Source organism: Heptranchias perlo, chromosome 31 (genome assembly GCF_035084215.1).
Source record: "Heptranchias perlo isolate sHepPer1 chromosome 31, sHepPer1.hap1, whole genome shotgun sequence".
NCBI classification, from domain to species: Eukaryota; Metazoa; Chordata; class Chondrichthyes; order Hexanchiformes; family Hexanchidae; genus Heptranchias; species Heptranchias perlo.
The window spans coordinates 30,799,246-30,816,290 of NC_090355.1; the positions used below are offsets into that span (position 1 = coordinate 30,799,246).

Sequence of the window (17,045 nt, forward strand, 5' to 3'; positions counted from 1 at the left end):
ACCAAACATTTAAAATATTCACTGTTTCATTATATTCAATGTGACAAATTTCTACTCATCCCTCCAAAAATTACTCTGATCATATTTTAAACAAAGACTGTGTGGTACAGGCAATGACCATCTCCAACAAGAGAGAGTCTAACCACCTCCCCATGACATTCAACGGCATTACCATCACCAAATTCCCCACCATCAACATCCTGGGGGTCACCATTGACCAGAAACTTAACTGGACCAGCCGTATAAATACTGTGGCTACAAGAGCAGGTCAGAGGCTGGGTATTCTGCAGCGAGTGACTCACCTCCTGACTCCCCAAAGCCTTTCCACCATCTACAGGGCACAAGTCAGGAATGTGATGGAATACTCTCCACTTGCCTGGATGAGTGCAACTCCAACAACACTCAAGAAGCTCGACACCATCCAGGACAAAGCAGCCCACTTGATTGGCACCCCATCCACCACCCTAAACATTCACTCCCTTCACCACCAGCGCGCTGTGGCTGCAATGTGTACCATCCACAGGATGCACTGCAGCAACTCGCTAAGGCTTCTTCGACAGCACCTCCCAAACCTGCGACCTCGACCACCTAGAAGGACAAGGGCAGCAGGCACATGGGAACACCACCACCTGCACGTTCCCCTCCAAGTCACACACCATCCCGACTTGGAAATATATCGTTGTTCCTTCATCGTCACTGGGTCAAAATCCTGGAACTCCCTACCTAACAGTACTGCGAGAAAATCTTCACCACACGGACTGCAGCGGTTCAAGAAGACGGCTCACCACTACCTTCTCAAGGGCAATTAGGGATGGGCAATAAATGCTGGCCTTGCCAGTGACGCCCACATCCCATGAACGAATAATAAAAAAATAAAGCACTTATACAGGAAGCTAATTTAATAATTCATGAAATGATAAACAAACTGTCTTAGAAATACTACAGAAAGCCACCAGTATAAACTATTAAATAAATCTCAATGGTCTGTGGAAAAAATTTCTCTTTCACTCACCATTTTGATTGGAGACTGTGTGAGGTCTGATTCTGAAACCGGTACATCATCACTCTCCATGACATAAATGCCTTTGCGAGACAATGCTTGAATGACAGGCTGGTGACCCTGCAATGCAGCCACCTGATCCCCTTTTAAAATTAGGCTGCAGACGCGACAATAGAGTTCACTTGACAGCAGCAGCTTGATGACTGGTGGTTTAATGTGCTCCTGTTCATACTGGTCTGTGTAGAAAGCATCCCTTAAATCCTCAGGGATATTATCTGCAATGAAGCGCAAAAGAGATCAGGAGAATCTGCACACATTTACAGCAGCGAATCACATTTATAGTTACTGTAAAAAAAAATTGCCATTTCTGACCTAAATATAGATTTCGACAGACAAATAAACAGTTCAGAGTCCCATTTCTAGGGCTGGACTGATACTGAAATCAGTAAAATATATTAAAATAGGTATAACCATTCCAGAGCATTAAGGAATTCACTGATGCCCTTAGTTCTAAATGACCCTAAATGCATTCAAAACTTGGTCAATATCATATCATTGTTATACCTTTCATAAAAAGGTTAGATAAATGAAGTCATTTAAGAAGTTAATTACACAGGTTAAGATATGCAGCACTGATTTTCATTTCTAAGCATTTTTAAAGCATATATATTCAAATTACAGACCTGAGGAAATCTACCGTAGATGAGACATTAAATTATTGGGACTTTAAAAATAATGTAACTGAGAACTTTCATTCACAGTGTCTTTCACATAACAAAACATCCCAAGGCACTTAAACAACAATATCAGAGGACACCATGCCAGAAGTGGGAGAAAAGTTTGGGAAGTCCAGTGTGTAGGGGAATAACGACTGGAAGCTTTACCAACAAACAGAGTGGAAACACAACAGTAGACCAGAACGTGCACACTTGGACGTAGGGCTCAAGAAGACAGCAACGGTAAGGTGAAGTGAAAACATGAAAATGAGATGAGGAATTTTGAAGTTCATACACTGGGGTAAAGAAAGCCAATGGAGTTCAGAAAGCACTGGAGCAATAGTTGTGCAGGATTTAGTATGAAATAGGATACGAGAAGCAGATGTCTGGATCAACTGGAGTTCATGTAGGGTGCAGAAGGTGGCTGAAGAGATTGTTGAGAAATCAGGCTGAGGTGAAAGTTAGGGACGAGGTAGGGATGAAGCCAGGTGATATTCAAGGTGGAATTAAGTGGTATGGTGACTGACTGACTGAATGTAAGATTTGAAACTCAGCTGAAGGTTATTACATTCTCATGTTCAGCCTGTGTGCACAGCCAGAAAGGTGGGGTGGGATCAGCAACTAAGGTATAAAGTTCCTGGCAGGAACTGATCAGGATGGTTTCAGGCTTGAAGAAAATTTTTGACTTATCCAGGAAGGCATATTGGACAGGTAGTCACACCACAGCTACAGACATGAATTCAAAGGTGGTAGCAGAGGGAAAGTTGGGCGTCATTGGCATACATAAGGAGAATTAGCCCATGCTTGTGGATAATGTTGTCAAAGGGCAACAAGTAAATGAGAAATAAGAGGAAATATACAAGGCAATATGATGAACACATTGTTTAATCATTTAATTCTATAACAAATAATTTTAGTTTACCCAACCCCACAAGCCTTAAATAAACTTCAATATCTTAGGTAAAATTAATGAATCTATCGTTGCTTAGGTCTGCTTTGTCACCCATTTTATACACGTGCACTACGATAATTTGTTTCTAATCTACTGACACCTCTACAGCGTCCAGTCTCAATGATTGCCAATATCTCACAAATCTTGTCTCCCCAGCTAGGATAAGTCCCAATGGATTTCTTCATTTTGGGTCCAGTTAGCTTTTCTGGAACTTTCATCTCATTTATATCAACATAATTAATTCTGTCTAGGTTATCTTGGTTTGGGGAAGGCATGTTGCTTATGAATACTTGGAGGGAGTACTCATTCATAATACTGACTATCTTGTGCTCGTCTTCAGTTTCATGTCATGTCCATCTTTATTTGGTTCTTGCTCATTCTCTTATTGCCCTCTTGCAGTAGAAGCACTGAAGAAATCTTACTGCTACGTTCTGCCCCTGCAGCTATTACATAGAATTTACAGCAACAAAACAGGCCATTCGGCCCAACTGGCCCATGTCGGTGTTCATGCTTCAACAAATGTTTATTTTCTAGCTCTCTCTTTACCTTCCTCATCACCCTTTTAATATGTTTCTGCATGTTCTTTGATGGGTAAATTTGTACTGTAGACATTGTATTAGATTACAATTATGGATTTTTTGGGTGGAATTTTGGATGCAAAAGGATAGTTTCATACACGACTATATACAGTATTAGGAGCATAACAGCTCCTAATGGTATGGTAAGTAGATAGAATCATAGAAGTTTACAACATGGAAACAGGCCCTTCGGCCCAACATGTCCATGTTGCCCAGTTTATACCACTAAGCTAGTCCCAATTGCCTGCACTTGGCCCATATCCCTCTATACCCATCTTACCCATGTAACTGTCCAAATGCTTTTTAAAAGACAAAATTGTACCCGCCTCTACTACTGCCTCTGGCAGCTCGTTCCAGACACTCACCACCCTTTGAGTGAAACAATTGCCCCTCTGGACCCTTTTGTATCTCTCCCCTCTCACCTTAAATCTATGCCCCCTCGTTATAGACTCCCCTACCTTTGGGAAAAGATTTTGACTATCTACCTTATCTATGCCCCTCATTATTTTACAGACTTCTATAAGATCACCCCTAAACCTCCTACTCTCCAGGGGAAAAAAGTCCCAGTCTATCTAACCTCTCCCTATAAGTCAAACCATCAAGTCCCGGTAGCATCCTAGTAAATCTTTTCTGCACTCTTTCTAGTTTAATAATATCCTTTCTATAATAGGGTGACCAGAACTGTACACAGTATTCCAAGTGTGGCCTAACTAATGTCTTGTACAACTTCAACAAGACATCCCAACTCCTGTATTCAATGTTCTGACCAATGAAACCAAGCATGCTGAATGCCTTCTTCACCACCCCATCCACCCGTGACTCCACTTTCAAGGAGCTATGAACCTGTACTCCTAGATCTCTTTGTTCTATAACTCTCCCAAACGCCCTACCATTAACGGAGTAGGTCCTGGCCCGATTCGATCTACCAAAATGCATCACCTCACATTTATCTAAATTAAACTCCATCTGCCATTCATCGGCCCACTGGCCCAATTTATCAAGATCCCGTTGCAATCCTAGATAACCTTCTTCACTGTCCACAATGCCACCAATCTTGGTGTCATCTGCAAACTTACTAACCATGCCTCCTAAATTCTCATCCAAATCATTAATATAAATAACAAATAACAGCGGACCCAGCACCGATCCCTGAGGCACACCGCTGGTCACAGGCCTCCAGTTTGAAAAACAACCCTCTACAACCACCCTCTGTCTTCTGTCGTCAAGCCAATTTTGTATCCAATTGGCTACCTCACCTTGGATCCCGTGAGATTTAACCTTATGTAACAACCTACCATGCGGTACCTTGTCAAAGGCTTTGCTAAAGTCCATGTAGACCATGTCTACTGCACAGCCCTCATCTATCTTCTTGGTTACCCCTTCAAAAAACTCAATCAAATGCGTGAGACATGATTTTCCTCTCACAAAACCATGCTGACTGTTCCTAATCAGTCCCTGCCTCTCCAAATGCCTGTAGATTTGGTACCAACAGCACCACTCTTCCATCTGTCCAATATAATTGGCTGAAGCATACACTGCCCTTTCCCCCTCAAGTATTTATCCCAATTCCCTTTTGAAAGTTACTAGTGAATCTGCTTCCGCCACCCTTCAGGCAGTGCATTCCAGATTATAGATACTTGCTGCGTAAAAAAATGTCTCATCGCCCCTCTGGATCTTTTGCCAATTACTTTAAATCGGTGCCCTCTGGTTATCGACCCTTCTGCCAGTGGAAACACTTTCTCCCTATTTACTCTATCAAAACCCCATATAAATCTTTTGCACATGTAGCTTAGTTGTGAGCAACACAACCATTTGATTGTGATAAGCAGTGAAAGTAGCAACAAATTTCTTGCTGCATGTAATACTTCAATATTGCCATTTACAGAGAAAAAAAAAATCAGAATTACTAGGAACTACCCTCTGCTTCCATCAAATTAAGAAACTTGAAACTTGAAACATTCAGCTGGAAATACATCTCAAATGGTAAGATTTTAAATGGAGTAGACCTCAGTTGTAGATACATAGGTCATCAAAATATGGCAAAGCAAACAGATAAGAGCTTTAAAAAATACAAACAAATCCTTGGTTTTGTACCTTAAGGCAAAGAATATAGAAGCAAGGAGTAATGTTGAACTGGTACAAGACCATAGTTAGCCTTCAAATAGAGTACTCTGTACACTTCTTTGGATCCCATTATAGGAAGGATAGAAAAATGAGTGGAAAAGGTCCAGCATAGAAGGATATCACCATGGATGTGGGGTCACAATTATGGAGACATTTAAGTTAGGGCTTTTCCCACTGGAGCTGAAAAGGTTAAGGAGTGATCTCATAAGAGAATAAATTAATAATTAACCACAGCTTATAGCATTTTAAGTCATTTTTTAAAAATGCTGCTGAAACTCAAAGAAAAGAGACATGGATCAAAACAAAATAAAATTCAACTCATGCAGAAACAATGTGCAGACAAACCAAATCTTAGCATGCTTCCGACAACAAAAAGCTAAAAATGAATTTTATTTCACAAGTTGCTAAGGTACCAGATTTGAAGGGGGTTACTGATTCAGATAAAGTTAACACTGAAGTGTCACAGTCACCAAACATTCTGGGTTAATAACTTTGTTGACTAATGTTAACTTAGGTCTTTCACTATTTGGTTCAACAAAGTTCCAAAAAAGCTTCCTGATGTCATCAGGAATGACAGTATATGCAAACATTCTAGTCTCCTCCCTCCAAAAATATCTTTGTAACAATTTGCCTTCTTTAAAAGAAAAGTTACTGATGACAATCCTTCTAATTACCAACCATTTACAGAAAGTCATAAAAACAGTTGTTACAATCACACAAGAATTAATGACACTGCACTTGCAACCCCATCTACATTGTTAGTTTTAAAAATTTCGATCACCTGTATTCTCATCAAGCCTTCAGCTGACAAATTCTGGAACACTGGTCACTGATCACCCAGAATTTATTTTATATTCTGGAACTATTACAAAACAGCAACAGGAATTCTAATCATTTGAGTTCTCTTGGGGTTACTTCTATACATTTTTGCTCTGAGAGCAAATGCCAATTATATTAATTTAAAGGGGAAATGACAGGGAGAAAAAAATGAGCAAGAATTTGAGCAAGAAGTGTCTCCCCTCCACTCACCCATTTTTTGTAGGATGTTGGTTAACTTTCATATGCTGAATCAGGGTTGTTTGGACCTGCATTAGGTTGAGAGAAAAATTACAATATGGTGCCAACAAGCAAGTCAAAGCCACTTTTAAGCTGGTGCTGTTTTAGTTCGTATTCCAAGAAAACACCATATGCAAATCAACTCCCAGCATTTACACTGCTGAATCTGACTCCCATATCTCCGTGGCAGCCTCGGAACATGTCTGCAAGTCGGATTGGGACAACGGTGTCGGATTTAGCACTGTGAATGCCAGTAACTGGCTCACTGGCACTGGTTTCCCAGAAGTCAAACTAAAACAGTGCAAGTATAAAAGGGTTAAACGTGCAAACAGTATGTACTCATTACGCTTGCCTCGGGCAACACTGTTATGTCAACCAACCAATATTTAGTTATGATCACAATAGTGTACATTGAATGTATTTTCAGTATTTATTTGTTGTGACTCTGTGGGATTCTCCACCCCAGAGGGCTGTGGATGCTCAGTCGTTGAGTATATTCAAGACTGAGAGCAATAGATTTTTGGACGTTAAGGGAATCAAGGAATATGGGGATAGGGCAGGAAAGTGGAGTTGAGATAGAAGAGAAGTCATGATTTTACTGAATGGCAGAGCAGGCTCGAGGGGCTATATGGCCTACTCCCGTTCCTATTTCTTACGTTCTTATGTTTGCCAGAGTCCAATTCCATTTAGGTGCCAGACATAGCAATATTACAAACCTGGCACAAACATGGTTTATTTTCAGCAAAAACAATAGCAAGAGTATAGAGTTTGTGACCAGGGCCAAAGACAATGACTTCTGTCTTCCCAATGTTTCACTGGAGGAAACTGCAACTCCAAGATTGGATGTCAGAAAAGCAGCCTGACAACATGGAGACTGTGGAGGGGTCAAGAAAGGTGGTGGCATGGTAGAGTTGGTTGTCGTCAGCATATCTGTGGAAGATGACCCCCATCTATGGATGATGTTGCAACATGTAGATAAGGAAAAGAAAACGACCAAAAAGAGAGGACTCTGGAGGTAAAAGTGTGGGGGCTAGAAGAGAAGCTATGATTGGGTAGGTGAGCGGAACTAAGCTAGAGCAGTCCCACTGAATTGGACAATGGAGGAGAGGGAACCGTTTAAATATCAACTAGCATGGGGGCCAGGAAGAGAAGTTAGATGGTCAGTAGTTTAGTGGGAATGGAGTTAAGGGAGCAGAAAGTGGATCTCATGGACAACATAAGCATTAAAGGAAATAAGGGAGCGAGCAAGTGAGGGGGAGCGAGCGAAACACGCAGGTTCAGGGTTAGAGCAGGGGGGATGTTTGGCTTAATCTTAGGTCTCAATCTTAGTGACAGAATTACGTGAGCCTCTCACACTTGCTGTTGGAGGTGAAGGTAGAAGGACAGGGAAGACATTTGCTGGTGGAAAAAAGAAGCTGTGAGTTGGCACCACCCTTGGGCCAAGCTTCAGTCAAAGCCAGGATGTCAATGCAATCATCCACAATAAGTTTGTGGATGGCAATGGTCTTGTAAATGGACATTCTGGAGGAGATTGCAGTGATTGCTGCTCGGATGGCAGAGCCCACAGAGGTGTTCATGGGTGGGGTGAGCAGGATGGGAAAGAAGCTGGCCAGATTAGACCCTAGCAGGCACCTTGGGGGAAAGGAAGAATAGGGCAGTTGGGGATTCTGCTCGTAAAGAGGCAAGGGATGCCTCAAAGGGCCCTACAGAGAATGCCAAGAACTGCACAGGGGATATGTGTGGGCTTATTCAAGTGATATTCAAGTCTGGGACAGCAGCAAAAAAGTAAAACGGCAGAAGAGTAGAGGGAAGGAGAGGGCCTTGTAGTAGCCTCCGCTCCCTTCATTGTATTCCCCAGCACATCTGCTGAAGTTTTGAGGTGATTCTTCTTCTTTAATGCAGCTCCTGTCATTTTCAGATGCTGTAGTGCTGATCCTGCTGCGCACTGCTGGAATTTCCCTCAAGGCCACTAGCAGGAATCTAGCTGAGAGTCACCATGAAGATCTAGTGACCCCGAACACAGGAAACTGCAAGACCAGAGTGGCATTTATGTCCTGCAGACACACGAAGGAGGAAATTCAGCCCTCGTTTCACTGAACGTGCTGTATATTATTGGTTTTGCATTCAGTTATCCGTTCTCTTCTATACAGCATTCTAAACAGATGTTGAACCAGCTGATTAATTTTACTAATTCCAATACCACGCTTGAAATTCTAAGCATATGAATTTCATCAGGGCTCCAAGTTGACCAAGATCTAAACCAACCTGACATGTGAAAACTTCAATCCTAAACATGCCCCAACCAACACCAACTGCTCCTGCCTTTGTTATCACTTCCCATACAGAACTTTATTTTGTTCCTACGTAAGAACTGAAAGAAATGCATGCAAATTTTGCTGAGCCAAAACCACATGCTGCGGGTTCACTCACTCCCTCTCTCACCCTCCTCAACAATGTATATTTCATCCAAAATACCTCCTTTCTTTAATCCTCCAGTAGTCTACTTCATGCCTGTTTTCCAATTGTCAATATCTATACACTCATCATTAAACTTAAGAAAAAGAGCTTTATTCCATCTAGTCTTTAACATAGCATCACACAATCACTACTCTTCAGTCAAAAGGGCTACACAGTTACATGGCCTGCACTGTAAAAATTTCCATGAACTGTATTTCCTCAATTTACATAAAGAAATTACATTTTCAGACAGCTTGACAATGATAAAATGATCATGTATGTTAATAGAATAATACTACAAGGGCATGTTAATTTTAATAACTTGACATTCAAAATTACCCCACTTGTGAATTATTGAGTTATTACCTGGAGACATTCTTGAAGAACTCAGATTACATGGCAGATATATGGAAAGTTATCAAATACAACATGCTCAACAATTCTACAAATTCAACATAAATGTTACTTTTAAAATAAAAATCAACATAAAACAATATTTAAATAATTTATCCCACAGTCATTTTACTGATTTAAATAAATGAAAGGTAAACCTAACAGGTCTTCCACAAGTTATTGGATACGGAGGTACATTTTGTCATCAGGAACATGTTAACTTGTTCCAGAACTGCAAAATGTTAACCTCAATATTTTCTAACTACCGTTCTATTAAACTCAAACATCCAAGAAATGTGAGAAAACTGTTGGCTATAAACACCATTGAGATTTCTGATCAAAAGAAATCAGATTACTACGTTCAACTCAAGGGTATGATTGCTCACCCGGCGGGTTGATCAGAACGGCAATAGGATTATAAATTGGCATGAAATGGATGACAGCACAATCACCACTCCAGTAGGGGGCAATGATTTAATTATGACCCACCAAAAATAATCTCAGCATATTTTATTAGTCTAGGTTTGCCCAAATGCTGACATTTCAGTCACACCATAGGACAAAACTAATTTAACTTGGACAAGTGTTCATTTTTCCCGCATTTAGGATTTCTACCGGCTACTCAGTCATAAGACAATTTAATGCAATAAAGCTCAATAGGTCACACTGCATCAAAATGGCTACTAAATATGTCCAACTCATCCCCACCTTCACAACACTATCAGTTCCATTAGCTATTCCAAAAAGGCTACAGGTAAAATCCACTTGTTATATTTCTGTGGTTAAATTTTCCTGCATAGCAAGTATCATTTGCTTTCCTTGAAACATGCTTTTAAATCTCTGCCTGTATTAAAAGTGCATTCCTTCCAAATTTTTAAGATGTTATCTGTATCCTACATTATGAGAATATTCAATCTGATAAACATAGACTGAAGCCATGACATGCTTCAATACAGCTCAGAACATAATTTAATAGCTTAGGAGTGGTCTGTTCTTACGACACAATAAAAAGGAACGAAGACTAGCAAAAAAATACACACGTTACCTCAATTGGATACTGGTGTAGCTTGTTATTCTAGTTCCAAACCCAACCCTAACTTTAATCATAAGAGTTCTGAACTAGGAAAGCATTGCCAAAGTTTTAATAAGTTTTGTCTAACAAAGCTGTATATCTTTAAATCTTGCACCACACTACTCAATAGGCACATCATTTAAGTTAAGGTTCAGATATTCACATTTTGTGTTGTCACAGCCTTGAAGAAACTTCCAACTATTTAAGACAATATGCCAGTACAAATATAGTTTTTTTTAAATGTAAGTTTAAACAGCTTCTAAAGACTACTTGACCATAAAATGCTCATAGCTACTGGATTCATGCTACTGTTAAATTTAACAGTACGAGACCTGTTGAAAGATGTACCCTCATACTGCTTCAGCTTCACAACAACTGCAGTAGAACTACAACCGGTATGACATGCAATTTAAAACTTCTTGGACAGTGACCTTTTCAAGTTTATTTTAAACTTTTTTTATACTAGGAAAAAGGCTCTTCAATATGAAAAATTAAATTGCAATTGGGTGCTATTGAGCACAGCTGTGTACATGCATGCTAATAACCACGCACAGAACTCTGCTTTATCTGACTAATTAACAAAATGGAGCTGGTAAAAAATGCAGGTGTGCCATCTTTACATCATTCTAAGCAGGCAATAAAATCAAATTTGAGCGTTCTTAATAGCTGGAACGCTCCCCCGAAGGTTCAATGAATAAATACACCTTGTGCTGTGTTACTCAGCTATACAGGCCTGTAAGGTCCCAGGGTTGATTCATGTGTGCTGAGTTTGCCAATCTCAGCTGGAGTGGCCATAAATGGAAGGCCAAGATGCTTGACCCTGGTTGCTATCCACTGCTGGAAGCGAATGTGTGGATGTAAAACAAAGACAGAATCGAACTCAAAGTAATGTCTCCTGATTTAGTAGTCTGTCAACAATATCTATCTAGGCTCACATTTAAAGAATGACTATTTGAGCAAAGTACAAAACAGATCCTGGCACACACAGAACCATAATTCAACACAAGTAACTGCTTTCAGGAAAAGGCGGGTAAGGGTAAAGACCAAAAAACAAATACAACCTATTATTTCACATTTAGAGCAGTCTATAATTTTTGAATCTTACTGAATTACTTCTGAAAATGCATCATTAAAAAAATGACATTTAGAGTCATAGAGTCATAGAGTCATACAGCACGGATAGAGGCCCTTCGGCCCATCGTGTCCGCGCCGGCCATCAGCCCTGTCTACTCTAATCCCATATTCCAGCATTTGGTCCGTAGCCTTGTATGCTATGGCATTTCAAGTGCTCATCCAAATGCTTCTTGAATGTTGTGAGGGTTCCTGCCTCCACAACCCTTTCAGGCAGTGAGTTCCAGACTCCAACCACCCTCTGGGTGAAAAAGTTCTTTCTCAAATCCCCTCTAAACCTCCCGCCTTTTACCTTGAATCTATGTCCCCTTGTTATAGAACCCTCAACGAAGGGAAAAAGCTCCTTAGTATCCATCCTATCTGTGCCCCTCTAGAACTTGTTTGACTATTTTCTACTGCCTTAAGTTTCAAACGGGATCGTTGGGCGTCTGCAATGGGATTATCAGGAGGACCCCCAAAGTCATCAAATTTCTGTTCAACAGATTTCTAAATTTTATCTGTCAGTTACTAACATTGTTATTTCATCTGCTGTAGAGTAATACATTCTATTCAATGACAGCAGTATTTATCTTTGGGTAGGAAATAATGCCTTTTGGAAGTTAATATAGGGGATACCTAGAATGTTAGGGTTTGTAGGAATCTGCCAATATTTGTTAAGCTCCCCCATACAGAAAAGTTTGAAAACTAATGTTCTACTGTAATGTGTTTCCCATCATTCACAATATTGCAAGTAAATCTATTATATTCACTTCACTAGTTGTTAACACCCTTTATTTTTCTAAGAATTCAGAAGTCCATGAAGAATGATCTAGGTCTTTTCTGCAAGGCATTAACAGATTGACACCATATAACTGCCAATTCAGAGGCTTTTTATAGGCTGGGATAGCAACTTCCAGAACACAGTCACATGTACGGACAGGAACAACACATAATTATTGGAGTTCTTGTGAGCTCTCAGGAGTCTTCAAATCTCTCAAGCAGATTTTTCAGGATGTGTATCAGCTGTTGGCTATGTCAAGGTCTCAAAAAAGTGCTGAAGAGCCAGTTTTAACAAAATAAACACAGATTTGCTCAATTTCAAGTTCCTTTCACCCTCAAATCACCTCATGCAATTCCTCTTCCTCAGTAGTAGACTGGAAACCTTGTTGTGATACTCCACAAACACAGTAATACTCTATAACCAACCACATGCCGTGGAGCAAAGCAGCCATGGCGACCTTCTTTCAAACTTTTCTTCTTGTCGGGACATGCGACCCATCACTTAAAACTGGCAGAGATTGGAAAATTCACCACAGGTGCAAATCTAGATTTGATGACGGCACAGTGTGTTGGGGGTCCAGCATGCAGCATCACCATGCAGTCTCTAATAAACTTACAATTTAAAAATATATATAATCTGTCATGTCCTGGTGTAGAAGTCATTCCCTTATAAAGTGTATAAAAATGTGATTGCATGAAATTTGGTTTATAGGAAATCCCAATATATTTCACCAACTGCAATAAACTCTATCTACAATAACAGTATTATCCTATAGAAATTGTTGACTAGCCACAAATGTGGCTACACCAGCACCCTTTTAACCACATGCACTAATTTTAATACATTTCACATGTACATTTACTTAACAAACATCTATCACCATTCAGTAACCAAGGAAATAAAGCAATCACAACAATCTAAAAACATTTGTACATTCTTCTTTGCGTCTTACCATTTTACCAACAAATGTACAGAGGTTAAAGTACACATGCATACATATTCAAATGAGATCACATGCCCAACACGATTGTCTATTACTCATTTTTTATTTACTAATCAGAAATGCAATTAACCACATCTGGATTCCTAATTAGCCACATGCGGCTATTGGCTAACTTATTGGACAACACTGCTATAATAGACAAGATCAAATTCGAGATAGGGAAATAATTTTTATGGCACTAGATATAACAATTTCTAAAAACATATTCTCCAAGAAGCTAATGTTTCAGATGTTTTGTTTTATATTTTTTAAAAAGGGGGGGCAATATAAATGTTCTCCTCTTTTGTCTCTTACAAGCAGTTATGCTCCCAAACTCTAATAATACTCTACCCATCACTCAGAGGAATCAGATTTTCCCTTCTTCCCCCACCGCCAACCTCCGTGGATAAGCAGCTAAGCTTCACTTGGCATAATGAAAATTGGAAACAAATCAACATAAAAAAAAAGATCCCTCTAATCTCTGCCACGGAATGCTGATGCACTTGCATACCGTACTGGTTAACAAATTTATCTATATTTACATTGAAAGTCTGCAGTGAGCAGCATGGACCGTATGCAGTCCAGCACCAGCACTAAGAATGGATTCAATAGTTTGGGGGTAAGACAGGAGGAAATGCATCATACAGTCTGCTACAGTTAAAATCACCTGTTTTTCTAGAAAATGATCCAGAAATTCAAATTCATAGGCCATTTCCTTCTGCCTCTCGACTGGACTATTCCAAGGCTCTCTTGGCAGGCTTCCCATCCTCCATAAACTTGAGCTCATGCAAAACTCTGCTGCGTATCCTAACTTCCACCAAGTCCCATTCACCCATTGCCCCTGTGCTCGCTGACCCACATTGGCTCCCGGTCCAGGAACGCCTCGATTTTAAAATTCTCATCCTTGTTTTCAAATCCCTCCATGCCTCGCCCCTCCCTATCTCTAACTTCCTCCTAGCCCTACAACCCTTGGAAATCTCTGCACTCCTCCAATTCTTGCCTCTTGCATACCCCTGATTTTAATTGCTCCACCACTGACAGGCATGCCTTCAGCTGCCTAGGCCCTAAGCTCTGGAATTCCCTCCCTAAACGTTGCCTGCTCTCTCTCCTCCTTTAAGGCACTCCTTAAAACCTAACTCTTTGGCCAAGCTATTGGTCACCTGTCCTAATATCTCATGTGGCTCGGTGTCAAATTTTATTTGATAATCGCTTCTGTGAAGCGCCTTGGGACGTTAAAGGAGTTATATAAATGCAAGTAGTTGTTGTTGCTTCAGAAGAACCGAATTCAATAAAACTGTCAAATCAAAATGTTCTAAAATAAATAAAGCTCATACATTTTGAAGAGTTTTATATGAAAGAATGCAATAAAAGATAATGTTGCTTCAACAGTTGGCACAAACATGCCCAAATTATTGTGCCTTCTTAAATAAAGCATACAAAAGATACACAATCAAAATTAGGGCAAATCAATTTACAATTCTGTTGCTATCAAAATGCCACAATAAATTAAAAATCTAGTAAGAAAAATACTTAAATCAGTAGTTACTAACTAATATTCTAAGTGCGTGAGATTTTTTATCAAAAAACTATCCCTACCAAACTAATACCCTCACAATTAGTTTTGTTGAGAGTTGGTATGAAGGGCATCAGTGTAGTTGTGTTTTGGCTAATAAAAATTAAAACCTTGTTTATACAAAAGCATCTTTTCCCCCAATGAGGAGCTTCATGAAACCCAGAGGCAGCATGCATTTCTAATTATATTTTTTATTTGTGCGAATGTGGTGAGGGGAGGAAAGGAGGGTGCCAGGATATAAATACAGGAAACAAAACACTTTTCTGGCACCCACTGTCACAATCACTTTCCAGATTAGAAATAAGATAGCTGGGATGTACTGAAAGGCACCTTGACTCCCAGTCTTGGGACAGCACCTTCTAAAACACCAGTGTGACTTTTTTCCCCATTGCTCACACCAGCAATCCTTAAAGCCCAAGTAAGATAGCTAATTTAAGCCAAAATCACAAACTTTTTGTTGTGTACCCCTGCCCATGGAACACAAGGCAATATCTGGAATCTTGGAACCATTTTTATATAAAAAAAAAGGACCCTATGCCATTGAGGAAGCTCTTCTAAAAAATGTGACCTTTGTTAAAAATTAGGGAAAAAATGGCATTCCAGTTGTCTACTGAGTTTACTTCTCAGCTTAAAATGTAGTGAGGTCACTTGAATACTCACCTTTCTCAAACAAGAAAGCCTACACTTCCTTTGAGAAAATTAGCTACAAACTTGGGAGTCATGAGTGTAAAATTAGGTTAAAGCATTTGGTCTGTTACAATACCAAATACAACGATTTTATAGCTGGTCAGGTTTTGATAGTCAATATTTAATTTTTTTTTAAAAAGCAAAATGTTGAAACAGAAATTGACAGAAAACACATTTGAATTTTGCAATAAAACATGATTATAAATATTCATATCAAAATCTTAAATAGTTCCAGAAGTCTACTTTATGGCTACTCAATAACATCTACAAGTTATTAAATTTTACATTTTACTATGCGTAAATCATATAATCATTACAGTGGGTACGGTAGCTTAGTGGTTATATCACTGGACTGAAAATCCAGACGCCTGGATTAATAATGCAGAGAACATGAGTTCAAATCCCACCAGTTGAATTCAGTTTAAAAAGCTGGCACCAGTAAAAATGACAACAAAGCTGTCAGAACGTCGTTAAAAACCCAATTGGTTCACTACTATCCTGTAGGGAAGGAAGTCTGGCCTATATATGGCACAAGTATACACTGTAGCGGTTCAAAAAGGTAGTCCACCACCACATTCTCAGGGCAACTAGCGATGGGCAATAAATGCCAGCCTTGCCAGTGACCCACACATCCCAAGAATGAATAAAATATTTTTAAAATGCAACTAGTATGGGTGGAAATAAAATCATTCTGAAAAGTCAAGATGATGGAAAATACCACCCTGTCATCAAGCCTTTCTGACAAAGCAACTTCCAATATGGCTTTCTTAATTCCAACTGAACTCAGCCCAAAAATTACTATCAGTATTAAGCAGGTACTCAGAATACCTATTAACTAGTAAACAATCATTGATAAATGCAAACAGTATTCTCCATAGTGTCCCCTTTTCTACCTCATTACCTTCTCCCCAAAAAATACAAAATGATAGAAAAGGAAGTATTTGTTCAGGGAATGCTGCCTATATTTTATGAATGAATAGAAAGTTTGGTAACCAGTAACAGTAGTTTGGTGCCCTGAATCACACTCCCTGAACTAATAGTCAATTGTAAACAATTTTACAACACCAAGTTATAGTCCAGCAATTTTATTTTAAATTCACAAGCTTTCGGAGGCTTCCCCCTTCGTCAGGTGAACGATGTGAAAAAACGACCTGACGAAGGGGGAAGCCTCCGAAAGCTTGTGAATTTAAAATAAAATTGCTGGACTATAACTTGGTGTTGTAAAATTGTTTACAATTGTCAACCCCAGTCCATCACCGGCATCTCCACATCAGAACTAATAGTCAGGCATTGAAGGAGTGGGCTATTACTCCAGCAAGGCAATGCATGCAATTTCAGAAATTTATATTTAAATTGGTGCATCTAGTGAATTTCTCATCATAGAATAGAATCTCAGATAAAACATGCCATGCAGGCAATAATTCCATGCTCATGTTTTTCTCAGCATGAGCCATGTAATGCAATCTGAATCTCCTGTTTGCTCCCGATACTTTTTAATATTCCTCTTTTTCATGCAATTATCTTTTAAAACAATTTATGGTTTCTGCTTCAACAATGGTTTGTG

At 39.5% G+C, this 17,045-nt stretch overlaps 1 protein-coding gene across 2 annotated transcripts in view; it reads right to left on the bottom strand.

Annotated features, from left to right (window-relative positions):
• The window catches only part of camsap1b (calmodulin regulated spectrin-associated protein 1b), a 103,449-nt gene that overhangs the window by 57,607 nt on the left and 28,797 nt on the right, over positions 1-17,045 (bottom strand). For both annotated transcript variants that reach the window (XM_067969877.1, XM_067969876.1), the window contains exon 2: positions 1,013-1,275. In XM_067969877.1, coding sequence (XP_067825978.1) covers positions 1,013-1,275 — 263 coding nt within the window. The remainder of the gene's footprint in view (positions 1-1,012; positions 1,276-17,045) is intronic.